Source organism: Brassica napus, chromosome C5, assembly GCF_020379485.1.
Source record: "Brassica napus cultivar Da-Ae chromosome C5, Da-Ae, whole genome shotgun sequence".
NCBI classification, from domain to species: domain Eukaryota; kingdom Viridiplantae; phylum Streptophyta; class Magnoliopsida; order Brassicales; family Brassicaceae; genus Brassica; species Brassica napus.
Genome location: NC_063448.1, coordinates 3,466,932 through 3,491,604, shown reverse-complemented (window position 1 = coordinate 3,491,604; position 24,673 = coordinate 3,466,932). Strand labels below are relative to the sequence as shown.

At 37.0% G+C, this 24,673-nt stretch overlaps 3 protein-coding genes, 1 long non-coding RNA gene and 1 pseudogene across 6 annotated transcripts; 2 read left to right on the top strand and 3 right to left on the bottom strand.

Moving 5' to 3' along the window:
- Positions 1–252: 252 nt before the first annotated feature.
- Positions 253–8,602, bottom strand: LOC106416304 (annotated as a pseudogene).
- A 115-nt stretch (positions 8,603–8,717) lies between these two features.
- On the bottom strand, positions 8,718–10,352 carry LOC106402251 (F-box protein SKIP24-like). Of its 2 annotated transcripts, none has more exons than XM_013842947.3 (5): positions 10,062–10,352; positions 9,802–9,975; positions 9,498–9,660; positions 9,272–9,413; positions 8,718–9,061 (listed from the first exon to the last, which is right to left on the bottom strand). In XM_013842947.3, the coding sequence occupies exons 1-5, from the start codon at positions 10,301–10,303 to the stop codon at positions 8,994–8,996; spliced, it is 789 nt and encodes a 262-aa protein (XP_013698401.2). In that variant the 5' UTR covers positions 10,304–10,352; the 3' UTR covers positions 8,718–8,993. The 2 variants fall into 2 exon arrangements, with proteins under 2 accessions (XP_013698401.2, XP_013698402.2); XM_013842948.3 differs by having other exon boundaries at positions 8,718–9,058; positions 10,062–10,351.
- A 754-nt stretch (positions 10,353–11,106) lies between these two features.
- LOC106401110 (presenilin-like protein At1g08700) lies at positions 11,107–12,838 on the top strand. Its single transcript, XM_013841549.3, has 2 exons — positions 11,107–11,522; positions 11,609–12,838. Exons 1-2 carry the CDS (start codon positions 11,198–11,200, stop codon positions 12,583–12,585), a joined length of 1,302 nt encoding a protein of 433 aa, XP_013697003.1. The 5' UTR covers positions 11,107–11,197; the 3' UTR covers positions 12,586–12,838.
- A 29-nt stretch (positions 12,839–12,867) lies between these two features.
- On the bottom strand, positions 12,868–17,346 carry LOC106401108 (probable ADP-ribosylation factor GTPase-activating protein AGD14). 2 transcript variants are annotated; one of them, XM_048757901.1, is made up of 14 exons: positions 16,973–17,346; positions 16,566–16,627; positions 16,395–16,482; positions 16,236–16,297; positions 16,035–16,131; positions 15,495–15,890; positions 14,797–15,405; positions 14,523–14,645; positions 14,345–14,440; positions 14,164–14,250; positions 13,645–13,777; positions 13,326–13,371; positions 13,178–13,242; positions 12,868–13,104 (listed from the first exon to the last, which is right to left on the bottom strand). In XM_048757901.1, exons 1-13 carry the CDS (start codon positions 17,066–17,068, stop codon positions 13,212–13,214), a joined length of 1,926 nt encoding a protein of 641 aa, XP_048613858.1. In that variant the 5' UTR covers positions 17,069–17,346; the 3' UTR covers positions 12,868–13,104; positions 13,178–13,211. The 2 variants fall into 2 exon arrangements, with proteins under 2 accessions (XP_048613858.1, XP_013697002.2); XM_013841548.3 differs by lacking the exon at positions 13,178–13,242.
- Positions 17,347–22,816: 5,470 nt separating this feature from the next.
- On the top strand, positions 22,817–24,292 carry LOC106400243. The gene is made up of 3 exons (XR_001280277.3): positions 22,817–23,675; positions 23,989–24,047; positions 24,160–24,292. It is a non-coding gene; the product is annotated as an uncharacterized LOC106400243 (long non-coding RNA).
- The last annotated feature ends 381 nt before the right edge of the window (positions 24,293–24,673 follow it).

Below are 24,673 nucleotides of genomic sequence, written 5' to 3'. Positions count from 1 at the left end.
TGATTTGAACTTGTATTCCACTACAGTGAATAGATATTTTATACTCTTTCTAGGATTTATTTGCCAAATAACTAAAAAAAAAAAATGGAAAATTAGATTTCGAGAGAAAAAGATAGGAAGAGAAAGTAGGAGAGAAAATTGAGTTTTAGTTAGTTAGTGCATTTTTGTTTTTTTGTTGTACATAGGGTGCAATTTCCTTTTTTTTTTATTTCATATCTGTTATGAAAAAAGTTATCTGCATAAAGAACTCAATTTCCATCACCAATGGAATGAAATTTTGTAATTTCTATTGGACGAAGAACAAGAGTCGGTTGCTAAACATTCAACAACTTTCAGAGAGGAATAATTCAAAACGAACATTAAGACTTAAGTCACATGACGAATGTGGATGTAGTAGACTGAACAGAAGAATGTATAATCTCCTTCAAGAATTTATAAAGTTAATATTACTTGAGTCACAAGCGACCTAACTTTGGTAAGGGAGGAAGAAGACACTAGAGCTAACTTTGGTTTTCGTTGGCAGAGATAAGGATTAATCAGCGACGGGAAATAAAAAGCTAAATCCAGAATTCTCCCGGATTAAAGGTGGCGGTTCGATATCAGCAATGTCAAATCTCTCCATCGACTTTGATAAATCATCAACCGAGAATGGAATGCTGCAAGAAAAAACCATTTACCATTTTAGTTCCCAAAACGAAACTTTGTTGGCATATATTAGTAAAAACGAAGTAGTAACCTTGAGTCGTCATCCAAAAGGAAAGAGTTGCTAACAGCATTGTTCGAGTCTTCTGTCATCAGCACATTTTCACTTTATCAGCAAAACATATTCCTGATTTCTCTCACATTCTTAACGTTTCTTAGAATTTTTTACTTACCGGGCAAAGATCATGACTGATCTCATCGAGAGTTTTCTTTGGTTTTTGGTGTATTACCTGCATTTTTGGAGAAATAATTAACAATGGTTTACACCTTCATGGGGACCATCTTTAAGGTTTAGATAGAAGATGACGAAAGGTTTACCAGAAACCCAATGGCTTGTCTTATATGCTTTAACTCTTCCCACGAAGTACCCGCATACTGCAATTGTTTGTTGTTGCTAGTTAATTTAGAAGTCTTTGCTTGAGTAATAATAGGAGAGTGAAAGAAAGATACCTCATCTGTTGCCTTAAAACACCAGTTTTCCAATTCACACAAGCCAGCTCTGACATACTCGCCATTGCTAAATGAACAACACTCACGTCTCAACAGAAGACTGTTGAACGGACAACCAAAGAAACAGTTGATTAAGCAGAAGATAGTAAATACTAAGAGATAATGGGATTTTAGATGCTTAAGATCCCTAGTAAAAAACCTGTTAAACAGTTGAACATTGACGAATGAGAATATCTGTGTAAACACCTTACACACCAAGAACGAAGGAACCTAAAAAACCCCATAAAATAGAAAGATCCAAACTCAGAACTGTCCACAACTTGTTTTCTTAATTTAGAGGAAACTGTGTATAATAGCAAAGAAGCTCACATTGTTTGATTTCAAAGTATCGAGGAAGTTTGTAAGGCTCTTCACAATTCCTTGCCAGTGAGCGATCAGAGCTTCATGAGCTGGCGTGTTGGCTACGGAACGAGATGCTCCTTTCACTAAACTTGCCCTAGATGTTCTTGGCGCCTATTTAAAGGTCAAGACAGACAGAATAAAAATTAAACGAGAACAACTTTGTTTTGATGTGATTAATGTGATTACCTGAATGCACAATCCAAGGAGTGGAGAAATCTCCTTCTTCAAGTTGTCCCGAATCATTCCGTATATCTTTTCAACATAAGCTGTGAGCTGCTGCTTAAACAGCAGAGCCGGGTACTTTGCTTCAACTTGTCTTAACGTATCCGCTCCACCTCCCGCACCACCGTTTATCATTGCAAGATTCACACCTTGTGGTGTTCCGCGGAAGCTCTGATTAACAGAAACACATATTAAGAAAGCTTTTGCTACATTTTGCTGATGGATTTCAAACCATGTATATATACCTGAGTCATCCTTCCAAATAGAGTGGCAGAAGACGAACGGCGACGCTGTGGAGCCATCCCAGCTGCACCACTAGCTTTAAGCGTGCGTTGGAGAAGTAAGAGGAGTGTCGAGGCATTTGATAACCAATAAGCCAATGTATTGTTGTTATCTTGACTCTGAGATAATCAATTTTCGCAAAACATTAGTTATGATTCCAAACACACTTGCAGTCATAACTGAATACCTAAGCTAACCTCAATAGCATGGCCTATAGCCTGGATAATGCGATCAAAGACACTGGTCCGTTCAACTTCAAACGACCTCCATTGCAGTAGGCATTTGTATATGATACATGCTTTGATAGGTCGGTTCCCTTTGAAACCCAAAGGTTGGACGATGCAGCGGATAAGCAGCTCGTGATTCTCTTGCTGCTTCTCGTTTAATGTTTTTTGTGGTTTATCAACTTCTGATGGATCCCTGTGGTTCATTGAGTTGCTGTGAAGATCCTGATTCAGATTAAAAGCACATTGGTCCATCATTAAGCTTAATTTGAGACGTAAACTGTATTGGTTAATTCACTCATGTTCTTACCAAGCTTGACCTTGTATCCACTGCTAGATGACCACTCTCTGAACCTCTCTGTTATTATTGAACAGATCGTCAACTTCAGACAATAGACAAAAGCATACTTGCGGTTTTATATTTGATTCAATGTTCTAAGCTACCTGTAAAATGACCTTGAGCGTCCAGAGAGGAACTTATTCGGAGCCATGGAGACAGCCTGTTGCCTTAAGACTTTATTCTCCGATTCCAAGTTGGTGCACTTTTCCTCCATCCTGATCACATTAACTTCCCAGTTTCAGCTCATTTTAAAAAGAAAACAACCAGTAGAATACATGAACTTACAGGACCAGTTAGCCATATATGCAGGGATGGTTAGGAAGATATTAATAACGAACGATGCTTGATGATACATTCTTACCTTGTCAGAGATTCTTGGAGTTGCTGACCTTTCTTCTCTGTCTCTTCCAGTTTCTTCTTTTTGTCATCGAGGGACTCTTGAGCTTCTTCAAACTTTCTCACTGCATCATCAGCCCTCTGTTTCTCGTTTTCTAGAGTAGCCTGTTGGAAGGAGAATGATATGTAACAGTCTCAAACACAAGGAAACATCGGACAACTGATTGAAAATTGAATTTTCAATTTTTCAATAGGCACCGACAGAAAGTACCTTTACACTCTCCAGTTCCTCAGTCATCAACTCAATCTTCTTAGTATCTTCAACTAAAACTTGTGTTTCTTGTATAACAGGAGGAGCTTCTTCAGCGGCTTTCTTTGCAGCTTCGCGTTCCTTCACAAGCAATGCGTTTGTTTCATCCACTTTCTTCTTCATTTCCTCCAACGAACTCTGAAGTTTTGTTATCTCCTGAGCCTTTGCTTCTTCTAAATCACCCTGCAAAATTTTTATTCAGCACTATACATTATTATTATATATCTACTTAAAAAAAAAATGTTGCTCATAGCTGATACCCTCAGACGTTTCTCCAACTGGGCACGGTATGTGAGTTCCTCAACTTTCTTCTCAAGCATATCCTTTGCCTCTTTAAGTGCTCCTGTTTCCCTTGAAGCCTGAAGATTAAAAAGTGTTTGAGTATGTTTGAGATAGTAAGCCAATTTAGCAAGTGCGAATAAAGCAGTTGTACCATTTTGAGCTTCCGAAGTTCTCTCTTAGCAAGTCTTCCTCTCCATCTTGTCTGAGATATGATTACTCCATTTTTAAGCTTCTTGTAGTACGTTGTTGCTCTGTGACAACGCCACTGAGCCTACCATGAGTTACAGGATATTCTATGTGTTAATGATCATGAGAAAAGTACAATAGTTTAAGACTTCTCCAAGAAAAATGAACCTGAACAATAGTGGCAGCCTTTGTTTGCTTCCTGAATCTGAATTGCTTACGAGCAGCCATTGCTCTTAAACCAGTCTGTACGGAAAGAGCAGACACATGGAGCTTTTTGTACGATTTTCTAGAGTAATATCTCCGACCATTCTTCTGAATCTTCACAGCAGCAGCTTCTCGTCTCAGATTTTCAAATAGTTTGCAGGAAAGTCTTGCTATGATATTTTGAAAATGAGAGAAAAGTTACATAAATGTTTTTTATATTCATAGATATTTAATCAAATAGTGTGAAAAAGTCAATGCACTTCCAAGTATTTATGCACAAATCAGATGACTCACCTCTACATAGAGCTTGGAGAGATATCGTGGCCTTTCTCAGAACAATAAACCGTTTCTGAGCCTGATGAGTTCGTGTTCGTCTCTATATTTTTTTCGCAGCACCACTAAGCACCTCTGTTTTCCTAGCGTCGAGCTCAGCCATCTGACCAGCCCTCAAGAAAACCTTTGTTTTACCAATCTGTATTACCAAAAGATATGAGTTTGCATTTGGTTGATTACAACTCTTCCGTTGCATCACTAATACTTTACAACTGGTTTCATTAAATAGAATATTCTGGACGAACAGTTACCTGGTATCCTTTAAGTCCCATGCTGTCCAAGATCTTTTTACATGCGACTTTCTCATCGTAGCTGTCCAGAGAAAAGTTCAGAATCTGTAAGTATTGGTTTGAACTCTCACTAAGCAGTACACTTTGACGAATTTTGTTTAATTACCTCCCTTCTAAAGCCTCAGGATATAGAAGTCCAAAACGATTTATGAACTCAAAGAAAGGTTTACGAGTTGGATACCCTGCGCAACTAATTCTAATCGCTTCCAAAACACCCTATACAGACAACATAAAGGTTAAAGTTCACAGTAAAGAACTATGCTCATTACTCTTATTTATACTTACACCACATCGGAGCTGCTGCATGATGTTCACATTCTCAAATATGGCAGGCTTTAAGAGATTGTTAGGCTTCACACATCTGATGTAATGAGGCTCCGTAGAATTTAGTGTTTCCATAAGTTGTTGAAGTTGCAGCTGAATCAATCAGGCCAACCGTAATATTAGCAACACATTCTTTCTTAAAACAACATGAACATCATTCAATAGAATAAGATTCATACCTTGAAACGAGAACCAATGGATGAAAACTTTGAAGACTTGGACGTTTCTTCAGGGAGTGGAGGGAAAAGACCGATCACAAAAGGACATTTGGAAGCTCCCAACAAATCTTGGTGTTCAGGGATCACATAGTCCTTGTTTTTATCAAGAAATAGATCAGACTGATAGAGAACCTGAAAGAAAATTTTCAAAAGACATGAGAAACTCTGTGATAACATTCCCTTGTGTCATTTTGAATATAAAACTTACTTCTCCAGCATAATGGGCAACGGTAAAATCGGTTCGAGAGAGTTTTGGTTTGATGAACCTCTTGTGAGCCTTAAAAGTCTGATATAGCTTGTTTGCAAATGTTTCGTGTGTTGATTTTGGAAACATACTGAAAAAAAACACGGCTCGTTAGTTCAGAAAATAACATAATCACCAAAAAAAGATCTATGGAACTAGTTTGATCTATAATATTACCAAGCTTCATCGAGGAGAGCAACAATGCCACCAGGCTTCTGCAGATGGAAAAGAAAAGGAGAAAGTGAGATAAGAATCCATTTTGGTAGCATTATCCTTTCTTGATTAAGCAATGACCTTTTCTATAAGATCAAGAACATCTTGATTGTCCACAAACTCAATGTAGCTCCAATCTATTGCTTCTTTTGTGTATTCTTCCTGTTCCATCTTGAAAACATGCTGAAAACAGCAAAAGAAACTAATATAAATTTTTTAAAAAAAAAAAAAAATTGTTTCCACTACAATCAAGAACATACCTGATTGAAATGTTGCTGCAACTTCTCATTAGTGAAATTAATACAGAACTGTTCAAAACTGCAGCAGAATGGTATTCTCAGGGAGATGGCTGACTACATATCTGTGAGCCTTAGATCATGTAAAGTTTCATTACCTGTTAGTTTTGAAGCTCTCAAATCCGTAAATGTCCAGAACTCCAATTAGAGATCTAGAATTGGCATCTTGTCCAATCGACTTATTAATCTTGTCTACCAACCTGCACACAACTAGAGATTTTCACTTAGTATCAAATATGTACTGTGACTACTAAACCCAGCCACTTACCAATCAAACAACCGAGAATAGACTGTCTTAGCGAAACCGTCACGGCCAGTGACAGCACTCTGTGGATCAAGACTTCTCTTAATAACTTCCTCAGGAGTGACCATAACACGTTTACATAATGCATCTTCAAGAGCTTTTAAATCACACCTGTAAACAAGACTTCCAAATTAGCTTTCATGAATTGATAAGACGTCTTTTCAGATGCAAAATGTTTTAACGTACATGAGAAGTTCCGCTGCTGTCTTAAGATGAAACTTCGACTTATCATCCTTTGGTACTGATGAGTCCACTTCCTTTCCCTTAGTAAAATCGATGTTTCAAATGTGAAGAATTGCAGCAACCACCCTGAAAATTGCTTCCTGTTCCTTTTCGCTAATTCCGACAATATCCATAGCTCTCCTTGTCGCAAGATAATCATGACCATCGCTTATACCGACAAGCTCGTAGCATTTGGATTGGTTCAGATAATGAAAGGTCTTTGGATGGCCAAGCTTGTACTTCTCAATCTCCTGCTTAGTTCTATTAAGTTATGGAACGAGTTCTTCAATAACAAGATATATATATATATATATTCCAAAAGAGCTGCAGGGTGAAGTTACCTCCTGCGGTGCGGCACAGAGAAGATAGAAGCAGTGGTAATTGCGCTCCGGATCAGAGATTTGACACACGAGACCTCTCTAGAAGATAGGTCCTTACAGCAGCTCCAGATATTCTTCCTTGCTTATCAAATTGTATTTCAACAAATTTACCAAAGCGACTGAGCCAAAAGCATATTACAACAATCAGCTGAGTTCTCAACACATGCCCTCTCTATTATGTGAAGATTTTGGTTCACCTTGAGTTGTTATTCCTTACAGTTTTTGCATTACCAAAAGCTTCAAGTACAGGATTTGACTGGACGCAGATATTAGCAAACATGTAAGTGGATTAAGCTCATAGATAAAAAAAGATCACAGGGATAGAAAGGTCATTAATTACTTCAAGAACTTGTTGTTCAACGGTCCTTCCTTCTGTAACAGCACGACCTCCCAAATATGCAAGGTATCTCATAAGCATCTTAGTGGTTTCAGTTTTTCCTGCTCCACTCTCGCCACTTACAAGAATCGAATTGCTTTTCCCCTCATTAATCATAGCCCTGGTTGTACATAGATAAAAAGTGCTTCTTAGACTCACAACATATATATGTAAGTCACTAAGTTATATACAAGTATTGAACCCACCTGTATGCAACATCAGCAACAGCAAAAACATGTGGACTTAGTTCTCCGAACGGTGCTCCTTTGTATTGTTGCATCATATGAGCATCATAGATGTGAGGCAAGCGTTGAAATGGATTAATAGCGATAAGGATGTTTCCTGTGTATGTCTGTCAATGAACAAATAGATTCCAAGTCAAGACAGTAAAATAGTCGAGAGGTCTTAACATTTTGTTAAAACAGGTACTAACATAGATCTCATTAAGCTCATATCTGATCTTTAAGTTCTGAAGGACACCAGGTTCATGCAAGTAAGACAGCTTTGTCATGTCATCAACACCGGCTGCAGGAGCTTCCTCATCCTTTGGGTATATCTTTGACAACTTTGCAGTGACCTATAATATATGGATACAAATCAGTTTTGGGACTATACTGTAGGTCTCAAGTTGAAATGTCACAATTTTGGTGAGGTGAGTAACCTTCTTTCCGGTTGTGGCTTGGATCACAACTTCTTCTCCATTGATCTTTTCAACCTCCCCATCAATCCAAGCCACGTCTGAGTCTTCAACCCAAACATGAGAACCTACAATGATATTTACTGGAGTCCCCTGCAGTTTACAGAAGTATCATCATAGTGTGTTGTTGATATGCTAATATGAGCTATGCAAGAGAGAGATCTAAAGGAAAGTAAGACGTTCACGTACCATTGTTCAATATTGGTCAGTCTTTTCTTCTTCACAATGATTACAAGTCAATAAAATTAAATCTCTGGGACATTTTTCCCGCAGTATAGTAACTTCTTACGCAAGAATAGATTCCGAGATACAAACAGGCACAGAAATGATTACAGTTCCCGAGAAAAACAAAATCAAACCACCAATCTCAAGACGTTCTGAGGAATAGTGGTCATCACCCAGAACAAAAAAAAAAGAAAAGGGTGAGATCACCAGAAACGAGTAGAGATCAGCAGGTGGGAGATAGAGAGAGGAAGAAAAGAGGTGAAAGAGAGATTATAGGGTTGAGTAAATTAAAAAAATAAAATAAGAGAGAGAGAGAGAGAGAGTGACGTTGTTGTTCGTCAGATGAATCCTTCTACTTCGGTGGGTTTTCTTCATTCATCCCCATGGAATTCGCGCCAATTTGTGGACCCTAATCACTCACTGTCCCTTGCACACCACGTACACTCTCTCCTTCAACAGTATTTATTTACACTCGCAAACCCCCCAAATCTCTTGAGATATCATTTTTCCTCCCAAAACCACTGAAGATGATATAAGTGTTCTGTTAAATTATACCATCGAACCGTCAGTGAACCGGACTGTATTATTGGAACGATATTGGCAGTATTAGATCAATCAAAGTACTAATATTTCACTTTTTTGTAACAACTAATAATTCATTTTCAACAAATAAATTTTATTCATGATATTGGATCAACCAAAGTTACAGACTCGACCACAACATTCACTTCTGTAACAAGATTTCAACGTTCTTCCTAAAACTTCAAATTGGAAAAGAAACAACAAATGGTAATAATACAACAACAACTCACAGCGTTCTCTATCTGTCTCTCTGTGGAATGGTTCAGCCAACCATCATTCTGATTCTGAGTGTCACGTCACACACAGCATCTTTTTGTCTCTGGGTCTTGCTGAATGGTTCAGCCAATCATCATTCTGATTCTGAATGTAACAGCTTCTTTTTGTTACTGGGTCTTGGTGGGTTTTTAGCCGGAACTGCTATTGCCAAATCCAATAAAGAGTTCATAAGTATATTATAAGCTTACAAACCATAACACGATTAAGATACTCAGATCATTCAAAAGATTTAACAAGTAAAATCTATAAGCTCAAACATCAAACATCGTACATTTGTTTTAACTACCCATTAGGTTTGCAACAATATTGATCCTACATGAAGAAAAAATGAGAAACGTTTACACAACTTACAGTTAATGCTCGTTTTCAACTTCTTCCTCTTGGCACTACTTTCTTGGTCTCCACTACGTATAGACTTATAATCTCGTAAAGGATGATACTTCATGGATTCCAGCTCTTTCCTAGCCATGTCAAATCGTTGCTTCACCTCCCTCTGCAATTTACAGAGAAAGCACTCTAAGAGACGGTTTAAAAAGCCAAACTAGTGGAAGTGAAAACGCTAGCGGGATATACTCACACGTGCCCTGTTCACGCCGGTGATTTGCTGTTTGCATAACTTAATCTCCATCTCAAGCGCACGCAACCGTCCCTCCACAGGAACAGCGTTTTGCTCAACCATCTGTTTCTGTCTGCCGCGAACAACCTCTGGCTGCCAAACGTTCAAAGCTACTGATGCTTGCCTGAGAGAGAGCCAAAGATAGATCATTTGATCAACAAAGAATCATCTTTTCAAACTGTAATTCATTCATATTCATTCATTCATCAAAACAACAATTAAAAGAACAAACTTTATAGAATCTGACGATTGGATTAGGCACTACCTGACTCTCTGCAGATTTGAGAACTCAACAGAAGCAGCCTGCAACCTCTCTGCCTCCTCAGATAACCGAGTCTCCAATTCACGAATCCTCCTGCCCCACTCCGAAATCTCGCTATCCTTCCTCAGCAGAGATCTTCTATGAGCAGCTAACCTCCTCTCCTTCTCCCTCTCAAACCTATCCATCCCATCACAAAATTAGAATACTTCTCCATGATGCTTATTGATTTCTCGCAGCTGGTGATTTTTTTAACATATCAATACCTTGTCCTGTAGATAAACTTGGTCGGAGATTCAGAAGAGGAAGAAGAAGAAGTAGAGTCGGTGTGGGTGGGGAAATCAATGGCGAGCAGAAAGTTCCAGAGGCAATCTTCGGAGGATAGTCGGCAGAGACGGCGAGAGGAGATGGAGATGCAGCAGAGATCTTTGTGGGAGAAAGTCGATGACTTTACGCCAATCTCTAGTACCTTCCTCCATAGCTCGTCCGGTATCTCCTCCGCAGACATTCTCTTCTCTTGCTCCGCTCCTCCTGGGTGTGCGCAAACCGATTAAAATCTTGTCTTTCCTTTCTAATTTAAAACATTTATAAATTACAAGGATCAGTTTGCAATTTACCTATTTATAAGTGGTGTTCGAAAACGATAAAACTCTTGTCATAACTGATTTGTAAAACATCCATAAATACGAGGATCTGTTTAAAATTTACTCATTTATAAGTGGTGTGCACGGAAGCAAAACGTTAAAAATCTTCTCGTCTTTCTTTTATACCGTAGCTGATTTGTAAAACATTGATAACTACAAGATTCTGTTTGCAATTTATAAGTGGTGTGCACGGAAGCAAAACGTTAAAAATCTTCTCGTCTTTCTTTTATACCGTAGCTGATTTGTAAAACATTGATAACTATAAGGTTCTGTTTGCAATTTACTTATTTATAAGGGACGTGCGCAAAGGCAAAACGATAAAAAATTTAATTTCCATTATTCCGAGTCTGGTTTATAACAAATTGATAAATATAAGGGTTGTTTATCTAAGGCTACTTTGTAAAAAAATTGACAAATATAAACATCTGTCTGTAATTTAACTTTTTAAAAGTATTGTGCGCAAAGCAAAATGATAAAATTCCTTTATGCCAAGGCTGATTTATAAAACACTGATAAATACAAGGGTCTGTTTACAGTTTACCTTATTTATAAGCGGTGTTTCACAATAGCAAAATAATAAAAAAATTATCTTTCCTTTATACCGAGGCTGATTCGTAACACATCAACAAATACAAGGATCTGTTTGAAATTTACCTATTTATAAAGTGGCTGTGATGAAAATATCCGGTTAACCGTGTAAACGAGCTGGTCAGTCAGAAGAAGACGACGACTAACTCTCTCCTCTCATCGGTATCCCAATGGAGTCAAGTAGCATCCTCGATTCCCTCGGAGTCGAGATAGTCGGCGTGATGGCTCCCGTCTCCATCTGCATGTTCCTCGTCGTCCTCCTCACCTACTCCCTCTCCGTCACCTCCGACCCCCAGATCCGCACCGCCGCCAACCTCATCTACATCGAGAACCCCTCCGACTCCGCCACCGTCAAGCTCGAAGGCAGCTTAGAAAACGCGATCGTCTTCGTCGTCCTCGTCGCGGCCGTCACCTTCGTCCTCGTCCTCCTCTTCTACTACAACTTCACCAACTTCCTCAAGCACTACATGCGCTTCTCCGCCTTCTTCGTCTTAGGTTAACCAAAACACATTTCGCAACAATTAGGGTTTGATTTGGCTCATTGCTTGATTGATTGCTTGCGTCTGTGTGCTTTTGGTTAGGTACAATGGGAGGCGCGATTTTCTTGTCGATCATTCAGCATTTCTCGATCCCCGTTGATTCCATCACGTGCTTCGTGTTGCTTTTCAATTTCACTGTCTTGGGGACGTTGTCTGTGTTTTCGGAAGGGATGCCGATTGTGGTGAGGCAGTGTTATATGGTTGTGATGGGGATTGTTGTGGCGGCTTGGTTTACTAAGTTGCCTGAGTGGACTACTTGGTTTATACTCGTGGCGTTGGCTTTGTATGATTTGGTTGCTGTTTTGGCTCCTGGTGGACCTCTTAAGCTCTTGGTTGAGCTTGCTTCCACGCGCGACCAGGAGCTTCCCGCCATGGTTTATGAAGCTAGGCCTACTGTTTCGAGGAGTGGTGGTGGTGGCTCGAGTTTAAGGGTTTTGGTTGGTGGCGGTGGTGGTGGGGTTTCAGATTCTGGATCAGTAGAGCTGCAAGCAGTTGGGGATGGTGCTGCAACTCATAACCTGGATTATAATGCTGTTGCAGTGATGGATGTAGACAGTGTAGATGGTGTTGGGAGGTCAAGGGAAGGACACTCTGCTTCTCCTGTATCTTCAGAGCACTCAAGGGAGTTGGGAAGCGTCGGGAACAGAGAAAGTGTTGCGGAGGAAGAAATGTCACCTCTGGTTGAGTTGATGGGGTGGGGAGATAACATGGAAGAACCAAGAGGTTTGGTGGAGGAGTCTGATAACATCGATAGAGGGATCAAACTTGGTCTTGGAGACTTTATTTTCTACAGTGTTCTCGTTGGCAGGGCAGCAATGTATGATCTGATGACTGTGTATGCGTGTTACCTTGCGATTATCTCGGGGCTTGGGTGCACTCTTATTTTGTTGTCCGTCTACAACAAAGCTCTTCCAGCTCTTCCCATATCCATCATGCTTGGCGTCGTCTTTTACTTCTTGACGAGATTGTTGATGGAGCCGTTTGTTGTTGGGATGACTACAAACTTGATGATGTTCTGAGTTAACCAAGATTCTGGTGGAACCAAGTAAATGATATCCTGATTATGCTGCTTCAATCCATGTTTTGCACCTTAGTGTTTGAGTAATGTTTCTATGGGTGAAAAAAACTGCTAATGTAAACCCATCAGGTAAAAGCTGATTTGGGTTTTTAAATGAATAGTCTCGGATTTAGTAGATATGTGAAAGTGTTCTAGAAGCCAGTGTTGGACCGACAAAGAGGTATAATTTTTGGAAGAGAAGATTATTTCGAATTGCTTCTTGGTTTAGTCGACTTATTCATGGCATTCAAGTCCACTCGGAAATACACTCAAAACTCAAAACGTACATACAGCTGTAGTTGGTTTTGAACTAAGAAAATAAACACAATGCACGACGAGAGTGGTTTCTTCTTTAAAAAAAAAAAAATTAAAATAAATAGACGCATTGAAGATGAAGCACAAGTGAAGAAGAAGATGAAGCAGCTCGTGGACTACCTAAGCAAATGGATTTCCTCCAACATGGCCTTGTGCTGCTGGATCCCTACATTCATTTTAAGCAATAAGACAAACGCATTATAAGCAGCCCCACATAAAACAAAATATAAAATTCTCACTAGGCATCCAAAAAAGTAACGAAAGCATCATCCATCACATTATCGAACAAAGCCCTTCTTCGATTCTTCACATAAAGCATAGGACACATACAGTTCTTACAGCCAATAACATCACTAAAGATTTAACATTATCACATTCTGAACTTACTGTAGTTGGGGCGTCGATGATTGCCCTGCCATGTATGCTAAGCCACCTGCATCAGTTTCTCAACGAATTAGATAACCTAACAGGGTGAAACTTGAAAATATATCTAGTCTGTACAATCATAAATGTTTTCATTTCTCCCTCGTGGGAATATTTTCAACCCAAACTTGATGTGATAGACGCAATTCGCTTACAATCATCCTTCCAAGGGAGTGAACATGGAGGATACTCGCTTACTAATAATTTATGCAACATGATGTGATGATAACTTTTTCTTATACCCTGAAAGGAGTATAGTTTCATAGCATGTAAGTAATATCACCTTGTGCGCCTGCTGGAGCAGGTAGGTACGAGACAGAATCTGCAGCGAGCCATGGTTGTGATACATCATTAAAGAAGTTTGGTGGGGTCTGGATGTCTGGCAGCGCCCCATGTAAAGAACTCATGTCCAGGAACTGGCATTAAACACAACCACAACAAAGTCGTCAATCATAGGATTCTAATGGCGGAGCGTGATAGATTCATAAACTACACACGGGAAATGTAGGCCACCTTGCCTAATCTATCTTGCTAAGATGACCTTCGGATTAACTATGTTAAGAGGTCATTTTCTAAAAATGAAGCGGAGTTCTCACATTCAAGAAAATTTTACACTACATAGATCAGGCAAATTGCAGAAGTGGAAATAGAATGAGAAAATAGTTGTTGATCAGACAAGAATATGATACTCCCTCGGAACTTATGCAACTTAGATTCCCTAGATTTAAACAATATTACACCTTTGCATATGGTGTGAAATCTGATTTTCTTATAAGGTAAGTGTGGACAGGGCTGTACATACCATGTCATTTGATTCATACTCGGAATCATAAGGGAGATCAAAGGGGTTAGCTGACTTTTGATCATTTACAGGCTGCCAAGATTCTTCCTGCAAATGAAGATTTTATATTGATCAAAAACAATAAGTTTGAAAAAATGTCATTGGTAAGCATCTCAGATCAACTGCAAAGAAAAAGTGGAACCATGTAAGGGGAGTAGGCTGGTGCCATGACAGTGTTCCCTGGAAAGCCAAAACCAGAAGAGTCAGCACCTGTTTGGGTACCATCATTGCTTAACTCCTGTGACATGACATCATAAGAGAAGTATTAATGGAGAGATTCATCTAGAATACACCTGCATGATAAGGGAAAATACAATAACCTCAGCTTGTGGCAAATGGTGTTGATCACTGTTAGATTGCGAAATAATTGGTCCATGTTGGTGGAAATGGTTAGCATTGTCCAAAGAATTGGCCTCCACAGAGTCGGGAAAGGCATTCCAGGGCTGCTCAAAACAGGTCAACTAGGGGTTAGTTCATCACGTACCTTGTAGAATGCTAATAATCATTGACTGTAGAATCATGCCGTTATTTCAGACACAAGTCTGCAACCTAACTGAATTAACTGAAAAGAGATGATAAAGAGTAAAGACTAACCGGGTTATGGGCAACATTCTTTACAACCTTTGAGTGATCATCCTGCCACGGACTTGATACCGACAAAGCATGCTGTTCCAGGATTGATGATAAAGGTGGCCATTGCATGCTTGTGCTAGGCTGCGGGATGCCTTCATTTTTCACTTCCATCTCGGGGACTCCAGCGGAGGTGGTAATGATTGTAGATTTTGCAGCAGGTATTGGGTTCTCAAAAGAAGCCCATCCATCGTTGTTAGACACAGACAAGTCAGGTGGTCCAGAAGTGGGTTTCTGACCCATGTTTCCAGCAAACAAATCTGTTGGAGTGGATGAGTGCGTCTGTGGAGGTTGATGAAAATTCACAGGTGGAGATGGAGATGGAGCTCCTATTGAAGGTTGAAATGTACTGACTGATTGTGCCGTTGGCGCTCCTGGTAATTGAAACAAATCAATAGGAGCCTTTGTAGACTCTGTTACTGAAGGAACAGGAGTAGATGTTTTATCTTGCTGCTGGCTTCCTATATTTTGAGCATTTTCAGCTCCGCCTTCCCCTAAACCACTCGAAGTATATGACTTGATAGACATGGAATTACTGTCAACTGATCTGACACTCCCAAGAGACGTCGTTCTCTAAATGAGAAAAAATGAAAAGAAAGATTGATGACACGTTGGAACACCATGAATATCATTTTTAAAAAAGAAGGTGGGTTAAACTTTACCTGATGTTGCTTGGCTGGAAACAAGTTATCACTTGGAGGGGCATTTGAATGCTGAGACTGGGGACTACGAAAGCCACCTTCTTGCTGGAAATTTGGGGACTGTATTTCAGACCTGAAAGTATCTCCTCCAGTTGACACAGAAAAATCTGAAGCCCTTGGAGCAGACCTCTCATTTGCGAATTGGTCTTCAAGCGTATGATCACTAAAACGTCCAGGGCTGTATACAAAACTAGAAGCTTTAGAATGAAGACCTTTTACCGAAGCAGACTTGCCGGTAAGTCCCAAGGGTATCTTTCCGTAACGCCGCTCTTCGTACTGATAGTCGTAAGGAGGGCTTTGGGAGTAAGAATGATACGAGTTGGCCCGTCGAGTCATATCTTCAGAACTTGCATGGCTCTGTCAGTTTGCATTACAGGAAGAGGAAAATAAATAAACGTTTGATGCATGAATGATCTTGGTTGAATCTAGAACAGCTCAAAAGAAATAGTAAGTAACAGAACATATAAGAATAAGCCAAGTTGACAAGTACAGGATTCTTGCCTGATTATCATTAGGAGGCTTGTCTGCAACACATCCTCCTGCATATTTCTTTTGGACATAGACGTTTTTAATAAATTCGCGCACTCTCTCAGCATTACTGCCAAAGAAACAACAAAAACATGATTAACATGGATATTAACAGAACATATTTTGGATCTCAATCATGAACACCAGGCAACAAGTAAAAGTAATTATCTAAACCTGTTGTCTGGAAGTCTCTGCCGTTGATGGTCCCAGTTTTTCAAATATATTTCTCTGGCACGCTGAAATAAGGAAAGTCTCATAAGCTACTAAGACAAACATCTATCTCCAGAAGAAGAAAAAATTAAAAACCTACAAAGCTAGCATCAAATATTTTACCTGATTACCACCATTTTGAAGTACTTCAACCTCTTGAGAAGTAAACTTCGACATTGATACAGACTTGACACGATGAGTGAATTCACGACTGTATGTTATCAAAAACAAAACCAATGATGAAAAAAACTGAAACTAGGAGGAAGAGGAGGAAGGTGTGAGGGAGGGACTCACTGAATGCCGCTACAAGGCATGCAAACGAAGGTCCAAAAAGTGGTGCAAACATATTGAGGACCCTGCACCAATATTGAACAAGTCTTTACTATATATATACCAAAGAGAAACCAAATCCAAAACTACAAATGAATGAAAGTTGGAAACTTTAGCTATTCCATTGCAGATTAGCTATGAGTTAATTAGTTATCGAACCCGTCAAGGACAATAATCAAAACATTTGGTAGAGTAGACGATGCAAACGAAAAGCCCTAAAACATATCTATCAATATCATCATCAAGATATCAATCCCAGAACACCGAAATGAATCAGCTCGAAACTTAGTAGAGAGAAAAAGAGAGACACTCCTTGTTCCAATCAAAAAGGAAACAGAAGCAAATAGATATATATATATATAGAGGATTACGAGGCTATTGCAGTTGATACAACGACGATTGGGAGGAAGCTTCATAAGCCCACGAATAATCTTCTCCTTCTTTTCTTCTTCTCTTTTACTTCCCATTTCTTCAATAATCTAATACGAAAGAGCGACCTCTTTTGACTCTTCGGAGCGTGGCGATTTCGTTAAATCGGGGGAAAAGTTTGGGCTTTCAAGTCGCTGCTAATCAAATCGATTTTGGTAGACCTCTCTGGCGATTTTCAAAAGCTCCAATTTGAATTTCACAGCAAGAAGAACGCCTTTTTTTTTTTTTTTTTTTTTATCCCTCTTTGAATCAATCAATCAATCAATGAGAGAAAATAAATGTTGTTTTATTTTTTAACGCCTCGGTCTTCCATCTTTTCTTGCGAGTGGATGGGCTTTTAGATAAGAGCCTAATAGAGAGACCCACATCCATTATGATTTAATAATAAACGACATTTAATTTAGTATAAGTCAGCATATAAACGGTTGATCATTAAATGTCTACTCATGTAGTGCGTGTGATATACTATTATGTAGTCATATAACATAAGTGTTTCAATATGTAGATTTATATCATTTTAGTCTGGAGACTTTAAATATGATTCTATTGTTGTATTTAAAATATCTAGTGACACCTCTGCTTTGTAAAAAAATATTTAGCTTAATGACACTGTTACTATATAAGCATGATTCACAGTTCCAAATCCAAAACAATAGTTTTTTTATTTAAGAAACTTTATTTATATGATAATTAACATTTGTTCATGTTGATGATCTAAAGTATTGATATATGTGATTTCTATGTTTTACTGAATTGAACTTCACACTATCCATATAATTTTATAATACCTAAAATAGTTATTATATGTTTGATTAGATGAAGTCAATGTGTAGACTGGACAAACATTGTGCACAGTTAAAACTCTTGCAGTAGCTTGTTTCCAACCCTATCTCGAGTATTTCTTCATGAAGTGTATTTATTTCTAAACATTTGATAAGAGATGTTTTTATTTCTTGACATAATCTTGTTTTTTTTTCCAAAATAACATCTCACAATTGAAGTTTTTTTAGATTTGTTTGATTTCATACTATTTATGAAGTATAACATCTAGTATGGTCTTATAACTTTTGATTTGTGGATTAATATCAAGAAGTACACCATAGAATCTTCCCGCCTCACATTCGAGAATATAGAGGAGGCTTTAATGCACATATTAAACTTTCGACAATTGGTGGGAGCTGAATTACTGGATTGCAAAGAGATGTGGATAACGTCTACGAAAAAAGCATCCACAAGTCTCAAATCGTGTTATCATTTTGTGGTTATTGTAGCTGTGAAAAAACACGATGGCGAATGGATCGCTGTGTGCAAGCTGAGCAACGGTACTAATATTGGTGATCATGGATACCTCTATGTATCTCTTAGGGTTGGATACATATGCTCATCATGAGTACTGAAGGTGATAAAGCATATCATGTGCAAAACAATGTGGCATGTCCCCAATACCTCCTCTCAGATTTCACATGTCCAACAATCGAAACAAATGTATGTGTATATAAAACACTTATGCTATTTTTTTGTTTTTTAAAATTAATAAACATTTAATTTTCCTGCAGTGACTGAGTGACCGTAGATCTTCTGGAAGTAAGCAAAACTAACATAATCTTTGTTCATTTCCAAAAATAACATTTCACAATTGAAGTTCGTTTAGATTATCAATCATTCTAGCAATGACTTATTCATATGTTTTTTTTTTTTGTAGATTTGTTTGATATCATTTGTGGCGGAAATTTATGAAGGATAACATCTAGTAGTATGGTCTTATATTTTCGATTCTTATGTCGTGATTATCGTCGATTAATAATTGTTGCTGTATGCAAATTAAGTAATGGATGACATGTGGGTGACTGTGGATATGTTTTACTTTTCCTTCCGATTATTGTTTATGATTTTAAATGCTGATAAATTATATTTTGATTTGGTTCAATATTTTTTAATATATGTTTATTGCAGAGAATTAAAACACAAATATAATATTAGTAAACTTTTATTGAATTGGACCACATGAAAGTAACCAAAACTAATTGAATTGGACCATTTGAAAGTAACCAAAACTAATGTTGTTTCCTTCAATGCTTTTATCTTCTTCATATTTCTCTGTGTATGGACTTTTAGATAAAAACCTAATAGAGAGAGATTCACACTCGATAGTTAATCTAGAATAAGCAAGCATATAAACTGTTTGATCTTAAATAATACAGACAAGTTCTTTTATTAATATGACTTGCTACGATGTAGTTCATATAGAAACAAGTGTTGTTTTTTTCTATTGAGAAGATATTGAAACTAGTGTGTTTAATATGTGGATTTTATCATTTTAGTTTGGAATTTAATTTATGATTATATTGTTAATACACAACACATCTGCTTTATCAAAATAGTCAGGTTAAGTACACTGGTACTATCTATACTATTATTTACGAAGTGATTTTGCTGATTTGTCACATTTTTCATGATTATAGCTAATTTTGCTTATTTGTCATATTATCTATCTATACTATTATTTATGAAGTGATTTTGCTGATTTGTCACATTTTCCATGATTATAGCTAATTTTTATTCATGAAGTGATTTTGCTGATTTGTCACATTCTCCATGATTATAGCTAATTTTGCTTATTTGTCATATTATTATTAGTTTTTAGCTTAAATATTTAATTTATTAATTTAAATAATATAAATATTTTGAATTTTTTAATTAATTTATTAATTTAAATAGTATACTATTTCGAACTTTCTAATTGGAATTATAATTATTTTAACTTTCACAAGTTTCTTATTAATTTTTAGCTTAAATCATTAATTTATTTTCATTCTACACATAGTGACATAATTTATAACAAAATAAATAAGTTAATACAATCAAATAATATTGTTGCACTGTATATTTATTAATTGAATATTATTCCGTGGTTCGATGATAATTTAGAAGAAAACTTAAAAAAAAACAAATTGAGATAGTGATAATATTTCACTGGTTTACTTGATAAATATATACATTTGAGTTATCGAAATATTTCATAAGTTTACATTTAATATACAAAAAAAGATAATGATAGTTTTATTATTATGATAAATCTAATTATTTATTAAAAATATATCTACTTTAGCCGTTTTAGAGATTAAACCATTAAACACATGTTCATAACACATAAGCAACTTTCTAAACTTAATATCAAAGCATAAGTTTTCTTATAAATTAAACAGTAATAAAACATATAAGTGAATAACTGCCATTAAATAATTTAGAATAACTAATTCAAAATTCTAAAATGCATGTAACAAAACTGATTTGCTTCCTAGTCTTATAAACTCAACGAAAAAAAGAAAAACATAAAACTCCAACTAAACGGAAAACAAATATTGAAAGTACATAAATATAGATGTCAAGAACCCAAAAAAGGATCTAAAGCTAAAGAGAGAACTAAGCTTTGATGTTGTTCATATAGTCGTTAATGCAAACAACTCCACCAATAATATTGTTTGACAAAAAAATATTGTTTGATCTGCATGATTGAACCACTGAAAAATGAACGTTCACATCAGAATGAAAGTGATATCATGAAGATAACACCAGCAATTGAAACAACCAGAAAACACAATACTTAGAGGATAAAACTATAATGATACAACTTGGAATGTGAACAAGAAAAATCCGATACAACTTGGAATGAATGAGAAAAATGAAACTATAAAATTTAAAACATCTTACCTCACATGAAAAAAGAATTGGTCTTCACTTGTGAAAGTTAAAACAATTATAATTTTAGTTCCGATTAGAAATTTCGAGATAGTTATATTATTTAAATGAATAAATTAATGATTTAAGCTAAAACTAATAAGAAACTTGTGAAAGTCAAAATAATTATAATTCTAATTAGAAAGTTCGAAATAGTATACTATTTAAATTAATAAATTAATTAAAAATTTCAAAATATTTATATTATTTAAATTAATAAATTAAATATTTAAGCTAAAAACTAATAATAATATGAGAAATAAGCAAAATTAGCTATAATCATGGAGAATGTGACAAATCAGCAAAATCACTTCATAAATAAAAATTAGCCATAATCATGGAAAATGTGACAAATCAGCAAAATCACTTCATAAATAATAGTATAGATAGATAATATGACAAATAAGCAAAATTCAGCAAACAAAAACCTTCAAAACAGTTACCCGGATCTCACAGTGGATTCTCTCATTAATCAGGAATCCCGAACATGGAATTTACAGGCAATCATTGCTTTGGTGGATCCTCATGATGTAAAAATTATTGGAAGTATTCCATTAAGTCGTAATCAGATGGAGGATAAAAATGGATGGCATTTTACCAACAATGAAAAATATTCGGTTCAATCAGGTTATCAAGTTGAAAGGGTCTATCCTGATAAGAAAAAACCACCAGTTTTTTATGGCTCCACGGTGGATACATTAAAAGCTTTCTGCTGGAAAGTGCGGTGCCCTCCGAAAATAAAACAATTCTTATGGCAACTCCTTTCAGGATGTATAGCGGTAATGAAAAATCTAAAATCAAGAGGGATACAAGGGGATATATGTTGTGCCTGATGCGGAGATCCGGAGGAATCAATAAATCATGTGTTTTTTGAATGTCCTCCAGCACGTTAAATATGGGCATTATCTAAGATACCATCGCATCCCAATATTTTTCCTATCAGTTCTTTTTTTGTTAATATGGATCATCTTTTTTGGAGAGTTAATCCAAAGATGGATGACCACCAATTTGCATGGATATTATGGTATATATGGAAAGGTCGGAATAACAAAGTTTTTAGCAATCTGGATATTGATCCGAGGGAAACACTCAAATTAGCAGAATTGAAGTCACCACTCTGGGCTGAGGCACAAGTAGTAAATGATCCAATGAGGGGGCATCAGGTACATACCACTTCCACATTAGCAACGTCAGGACGATGGTGCTTCATAGATGGATCATGGAAAGATAAAGATTTATTTTCAGGGCAAGGCTGGTATAGCACTTTACCGGGTTTCGATGGTTTATTAGGGGCAAAGAATGTAAGGACATGTCTCTCACCCCTTCATTCGGAGGTGGAGACTTTAATTTGGGCAATGGAATGTATGAAGAATTTAAGACAGTTTCAGGTGACGTTTGCAACGGATTGTTCTCAATTGGTAAAAATGGTTTCGGAACCAGAAGAATGGCCAGCATTTGAAAGTTATCTGGAAGACATTAAGCTTTTAAAAAGAAGTTTTCTCAACTCAGACATCGTTCATGTACCACAGCCGGAGAACCTACGGGCGGATAGCTTAGCACGTAGTGCTAGAAAACAACCGTCTTTCGTCGTTCACATGGATGCGGAGTTACCAAATTGGTTTACAGAGTCAATATGAGTCTGTAAATATTTTGTTTGCTGTCAAATAAAAAAGAAGCAAAATTAGCTATAATCACGGAGAATGTGACAAATCAGCAAAATCACTTCGTAAATAATAGTATAAATTTATTTTATTTTTACTTGGATTTGTGTGTTTCAATGTTTTTTTGGTAATTTAATACATTTTTCTGGTTCAAAAATACAAAGTAGATTAAGAGAGAGCAAAAGTTGACATTCTTCGTTGTCCAAAAAAGAAGTTCACATTCTTATTTTATTGTGTGTAATATTTGATATATAATTATGCTCTCATGATTTCATAGTTTTATAGCTTTCATTTGTACTAAGAAGAAGTAGACCGAAATAAAAATCAAAGAAAGTTAAAATGATTAAGAATATAAAGAATAAATTATTGTCGTGTTTAAATCATAATAAAATATATATTAATAACTATTAGTTAAATGATTATGCCCGCAAAACACCTAGTATAATTATAAAGAATGAATGATTTACAACATCAAATCCAAACGGAATATGATTGATTGAATTTGTTAAATTTGTGATTGAATAAGACTCGTTTTGCTATTATTTGAAAGAGAACCAACCGTCTCCTATTATTTTTATGGTCACGTGAGAAGGATTCGGTTAGCGCTTTTGGTCCGTCCCTGCATCAGATCTTACGACGGCATTGATGGTTGAAGAAGGAGAATGAGATCTCACCAAGGTGGCCGTGAACTGACGGTTCTTCAACTTCTATGCGCCGTCGCAGATTTCTCCGTCCTCCTCTTCACCATCCAATCTTCCTTCTTGGCAACAGGTCATCGTCCTTCTCTCCATCGATAACAACACCTTCCTCTCTTTTTTGTTTTCGAATTCTTCATCACGCAGCGCAGATGATAAATAGCAATCGCAAGCATCCGGAAGATATTAAGATCTTGTCAGAGTTTCACTTATATCTTTGATTGATTAGTTAGCTCATTATCACTTATATCTTTAGTCTCAAGTTTCGTTACAGATTCTTCGTCATTTGGATTTTAGATCGATTACACGCTTTCGGTATCTTATGCTCGTTCATAGCTAATCTATTGTAATGTACGATTACACTTCTTAATCGTACATTGTGTGAGGAACATCTTAATGTGATCCTTCCAGCAAAGCCTCCTTTCCACCCACGGCAGTTTCATAAATGCACTGTCGTTGGAAACTCTGGAGATTTGTTAAAAACAGAGTTCGGAGAAGAGATTGACAGTCACGATGCTGTGTTCCGAGATAATGAAGCTCCTGTCAATAAGGTGATATGTCCGATTTCACTGAGTTTTACTAGTGTCGTTTCCACGTTCCCTTGAATTGTGATTTTTGGTTGCTGGCATTGCTTATATTGACGTTATTTTATTGCACAAGTATGCCAAGTACGTAGGAGTGAAAAGGGATTTCCGACTAGCTGTTCGTGGTGCAGCTCGTAACATGGTTAAGATTCTCACTGGGTCTGGCCAGTATTCATATTAGGCAGAGATATTATCTGCATCTTGTGATTCCTTTTTCTTCGAGCACTCATTGTAGTTTTGCCCTTGTGATGTAACATTCTGTAGCGGTCATTTACTGCAGACAATGAGGTGCTTATAATCAAAAGTGTGACCCACCGAGACTTCGACAAAATGATAAAGGTATAGTTCCTCCTTTAAAACATAATTTAAGACACTGTGTTCTGAACACTTGCAGCCTCTTTTACATGAGTACATGATTTTCTTACACAATTTTCTATTTATCTTGTAACAGACTATACCAAACCCTGTTTATCTTTCTTTTCCAAGGAATTGTCCTGCGCAGAGGTGCCAAAGGAACCGGGATGAATTATCCATGTGCGATATTGTTGACATATATGGTTTCACGGTCGATCCTGGATACACCGAGTGGCAAGTATTCTAAATCACTCTTCGCTATCTCTCTCGTTTCCAAAGCTATTGATTACTTTAATCTGATAATAGTTTTCCTAGGTAATCTGAAACATAAGGCTTCATGTCTCCTCACTCTTGTATCTTTATTATCAATGTAGGACACGTTACTTTTCCACGCCAAGGCAAGGGCATAACCCACTTCAAGGAAGAGCATAATCAATATTGATGTCAGATCTTGAGATCAAACACCAACGAAAAGAACTTAGGTTTCCAATAACTTGAAACCATAGAGCTTATGCTACTTCCAATAAGTTTAGGGCTAAATGTCACTACTATGATTTGATCCCAGAAGAAAAAAGTCAGGTCCGATAAAGAAGACTGGAGCCCAAGTGGAA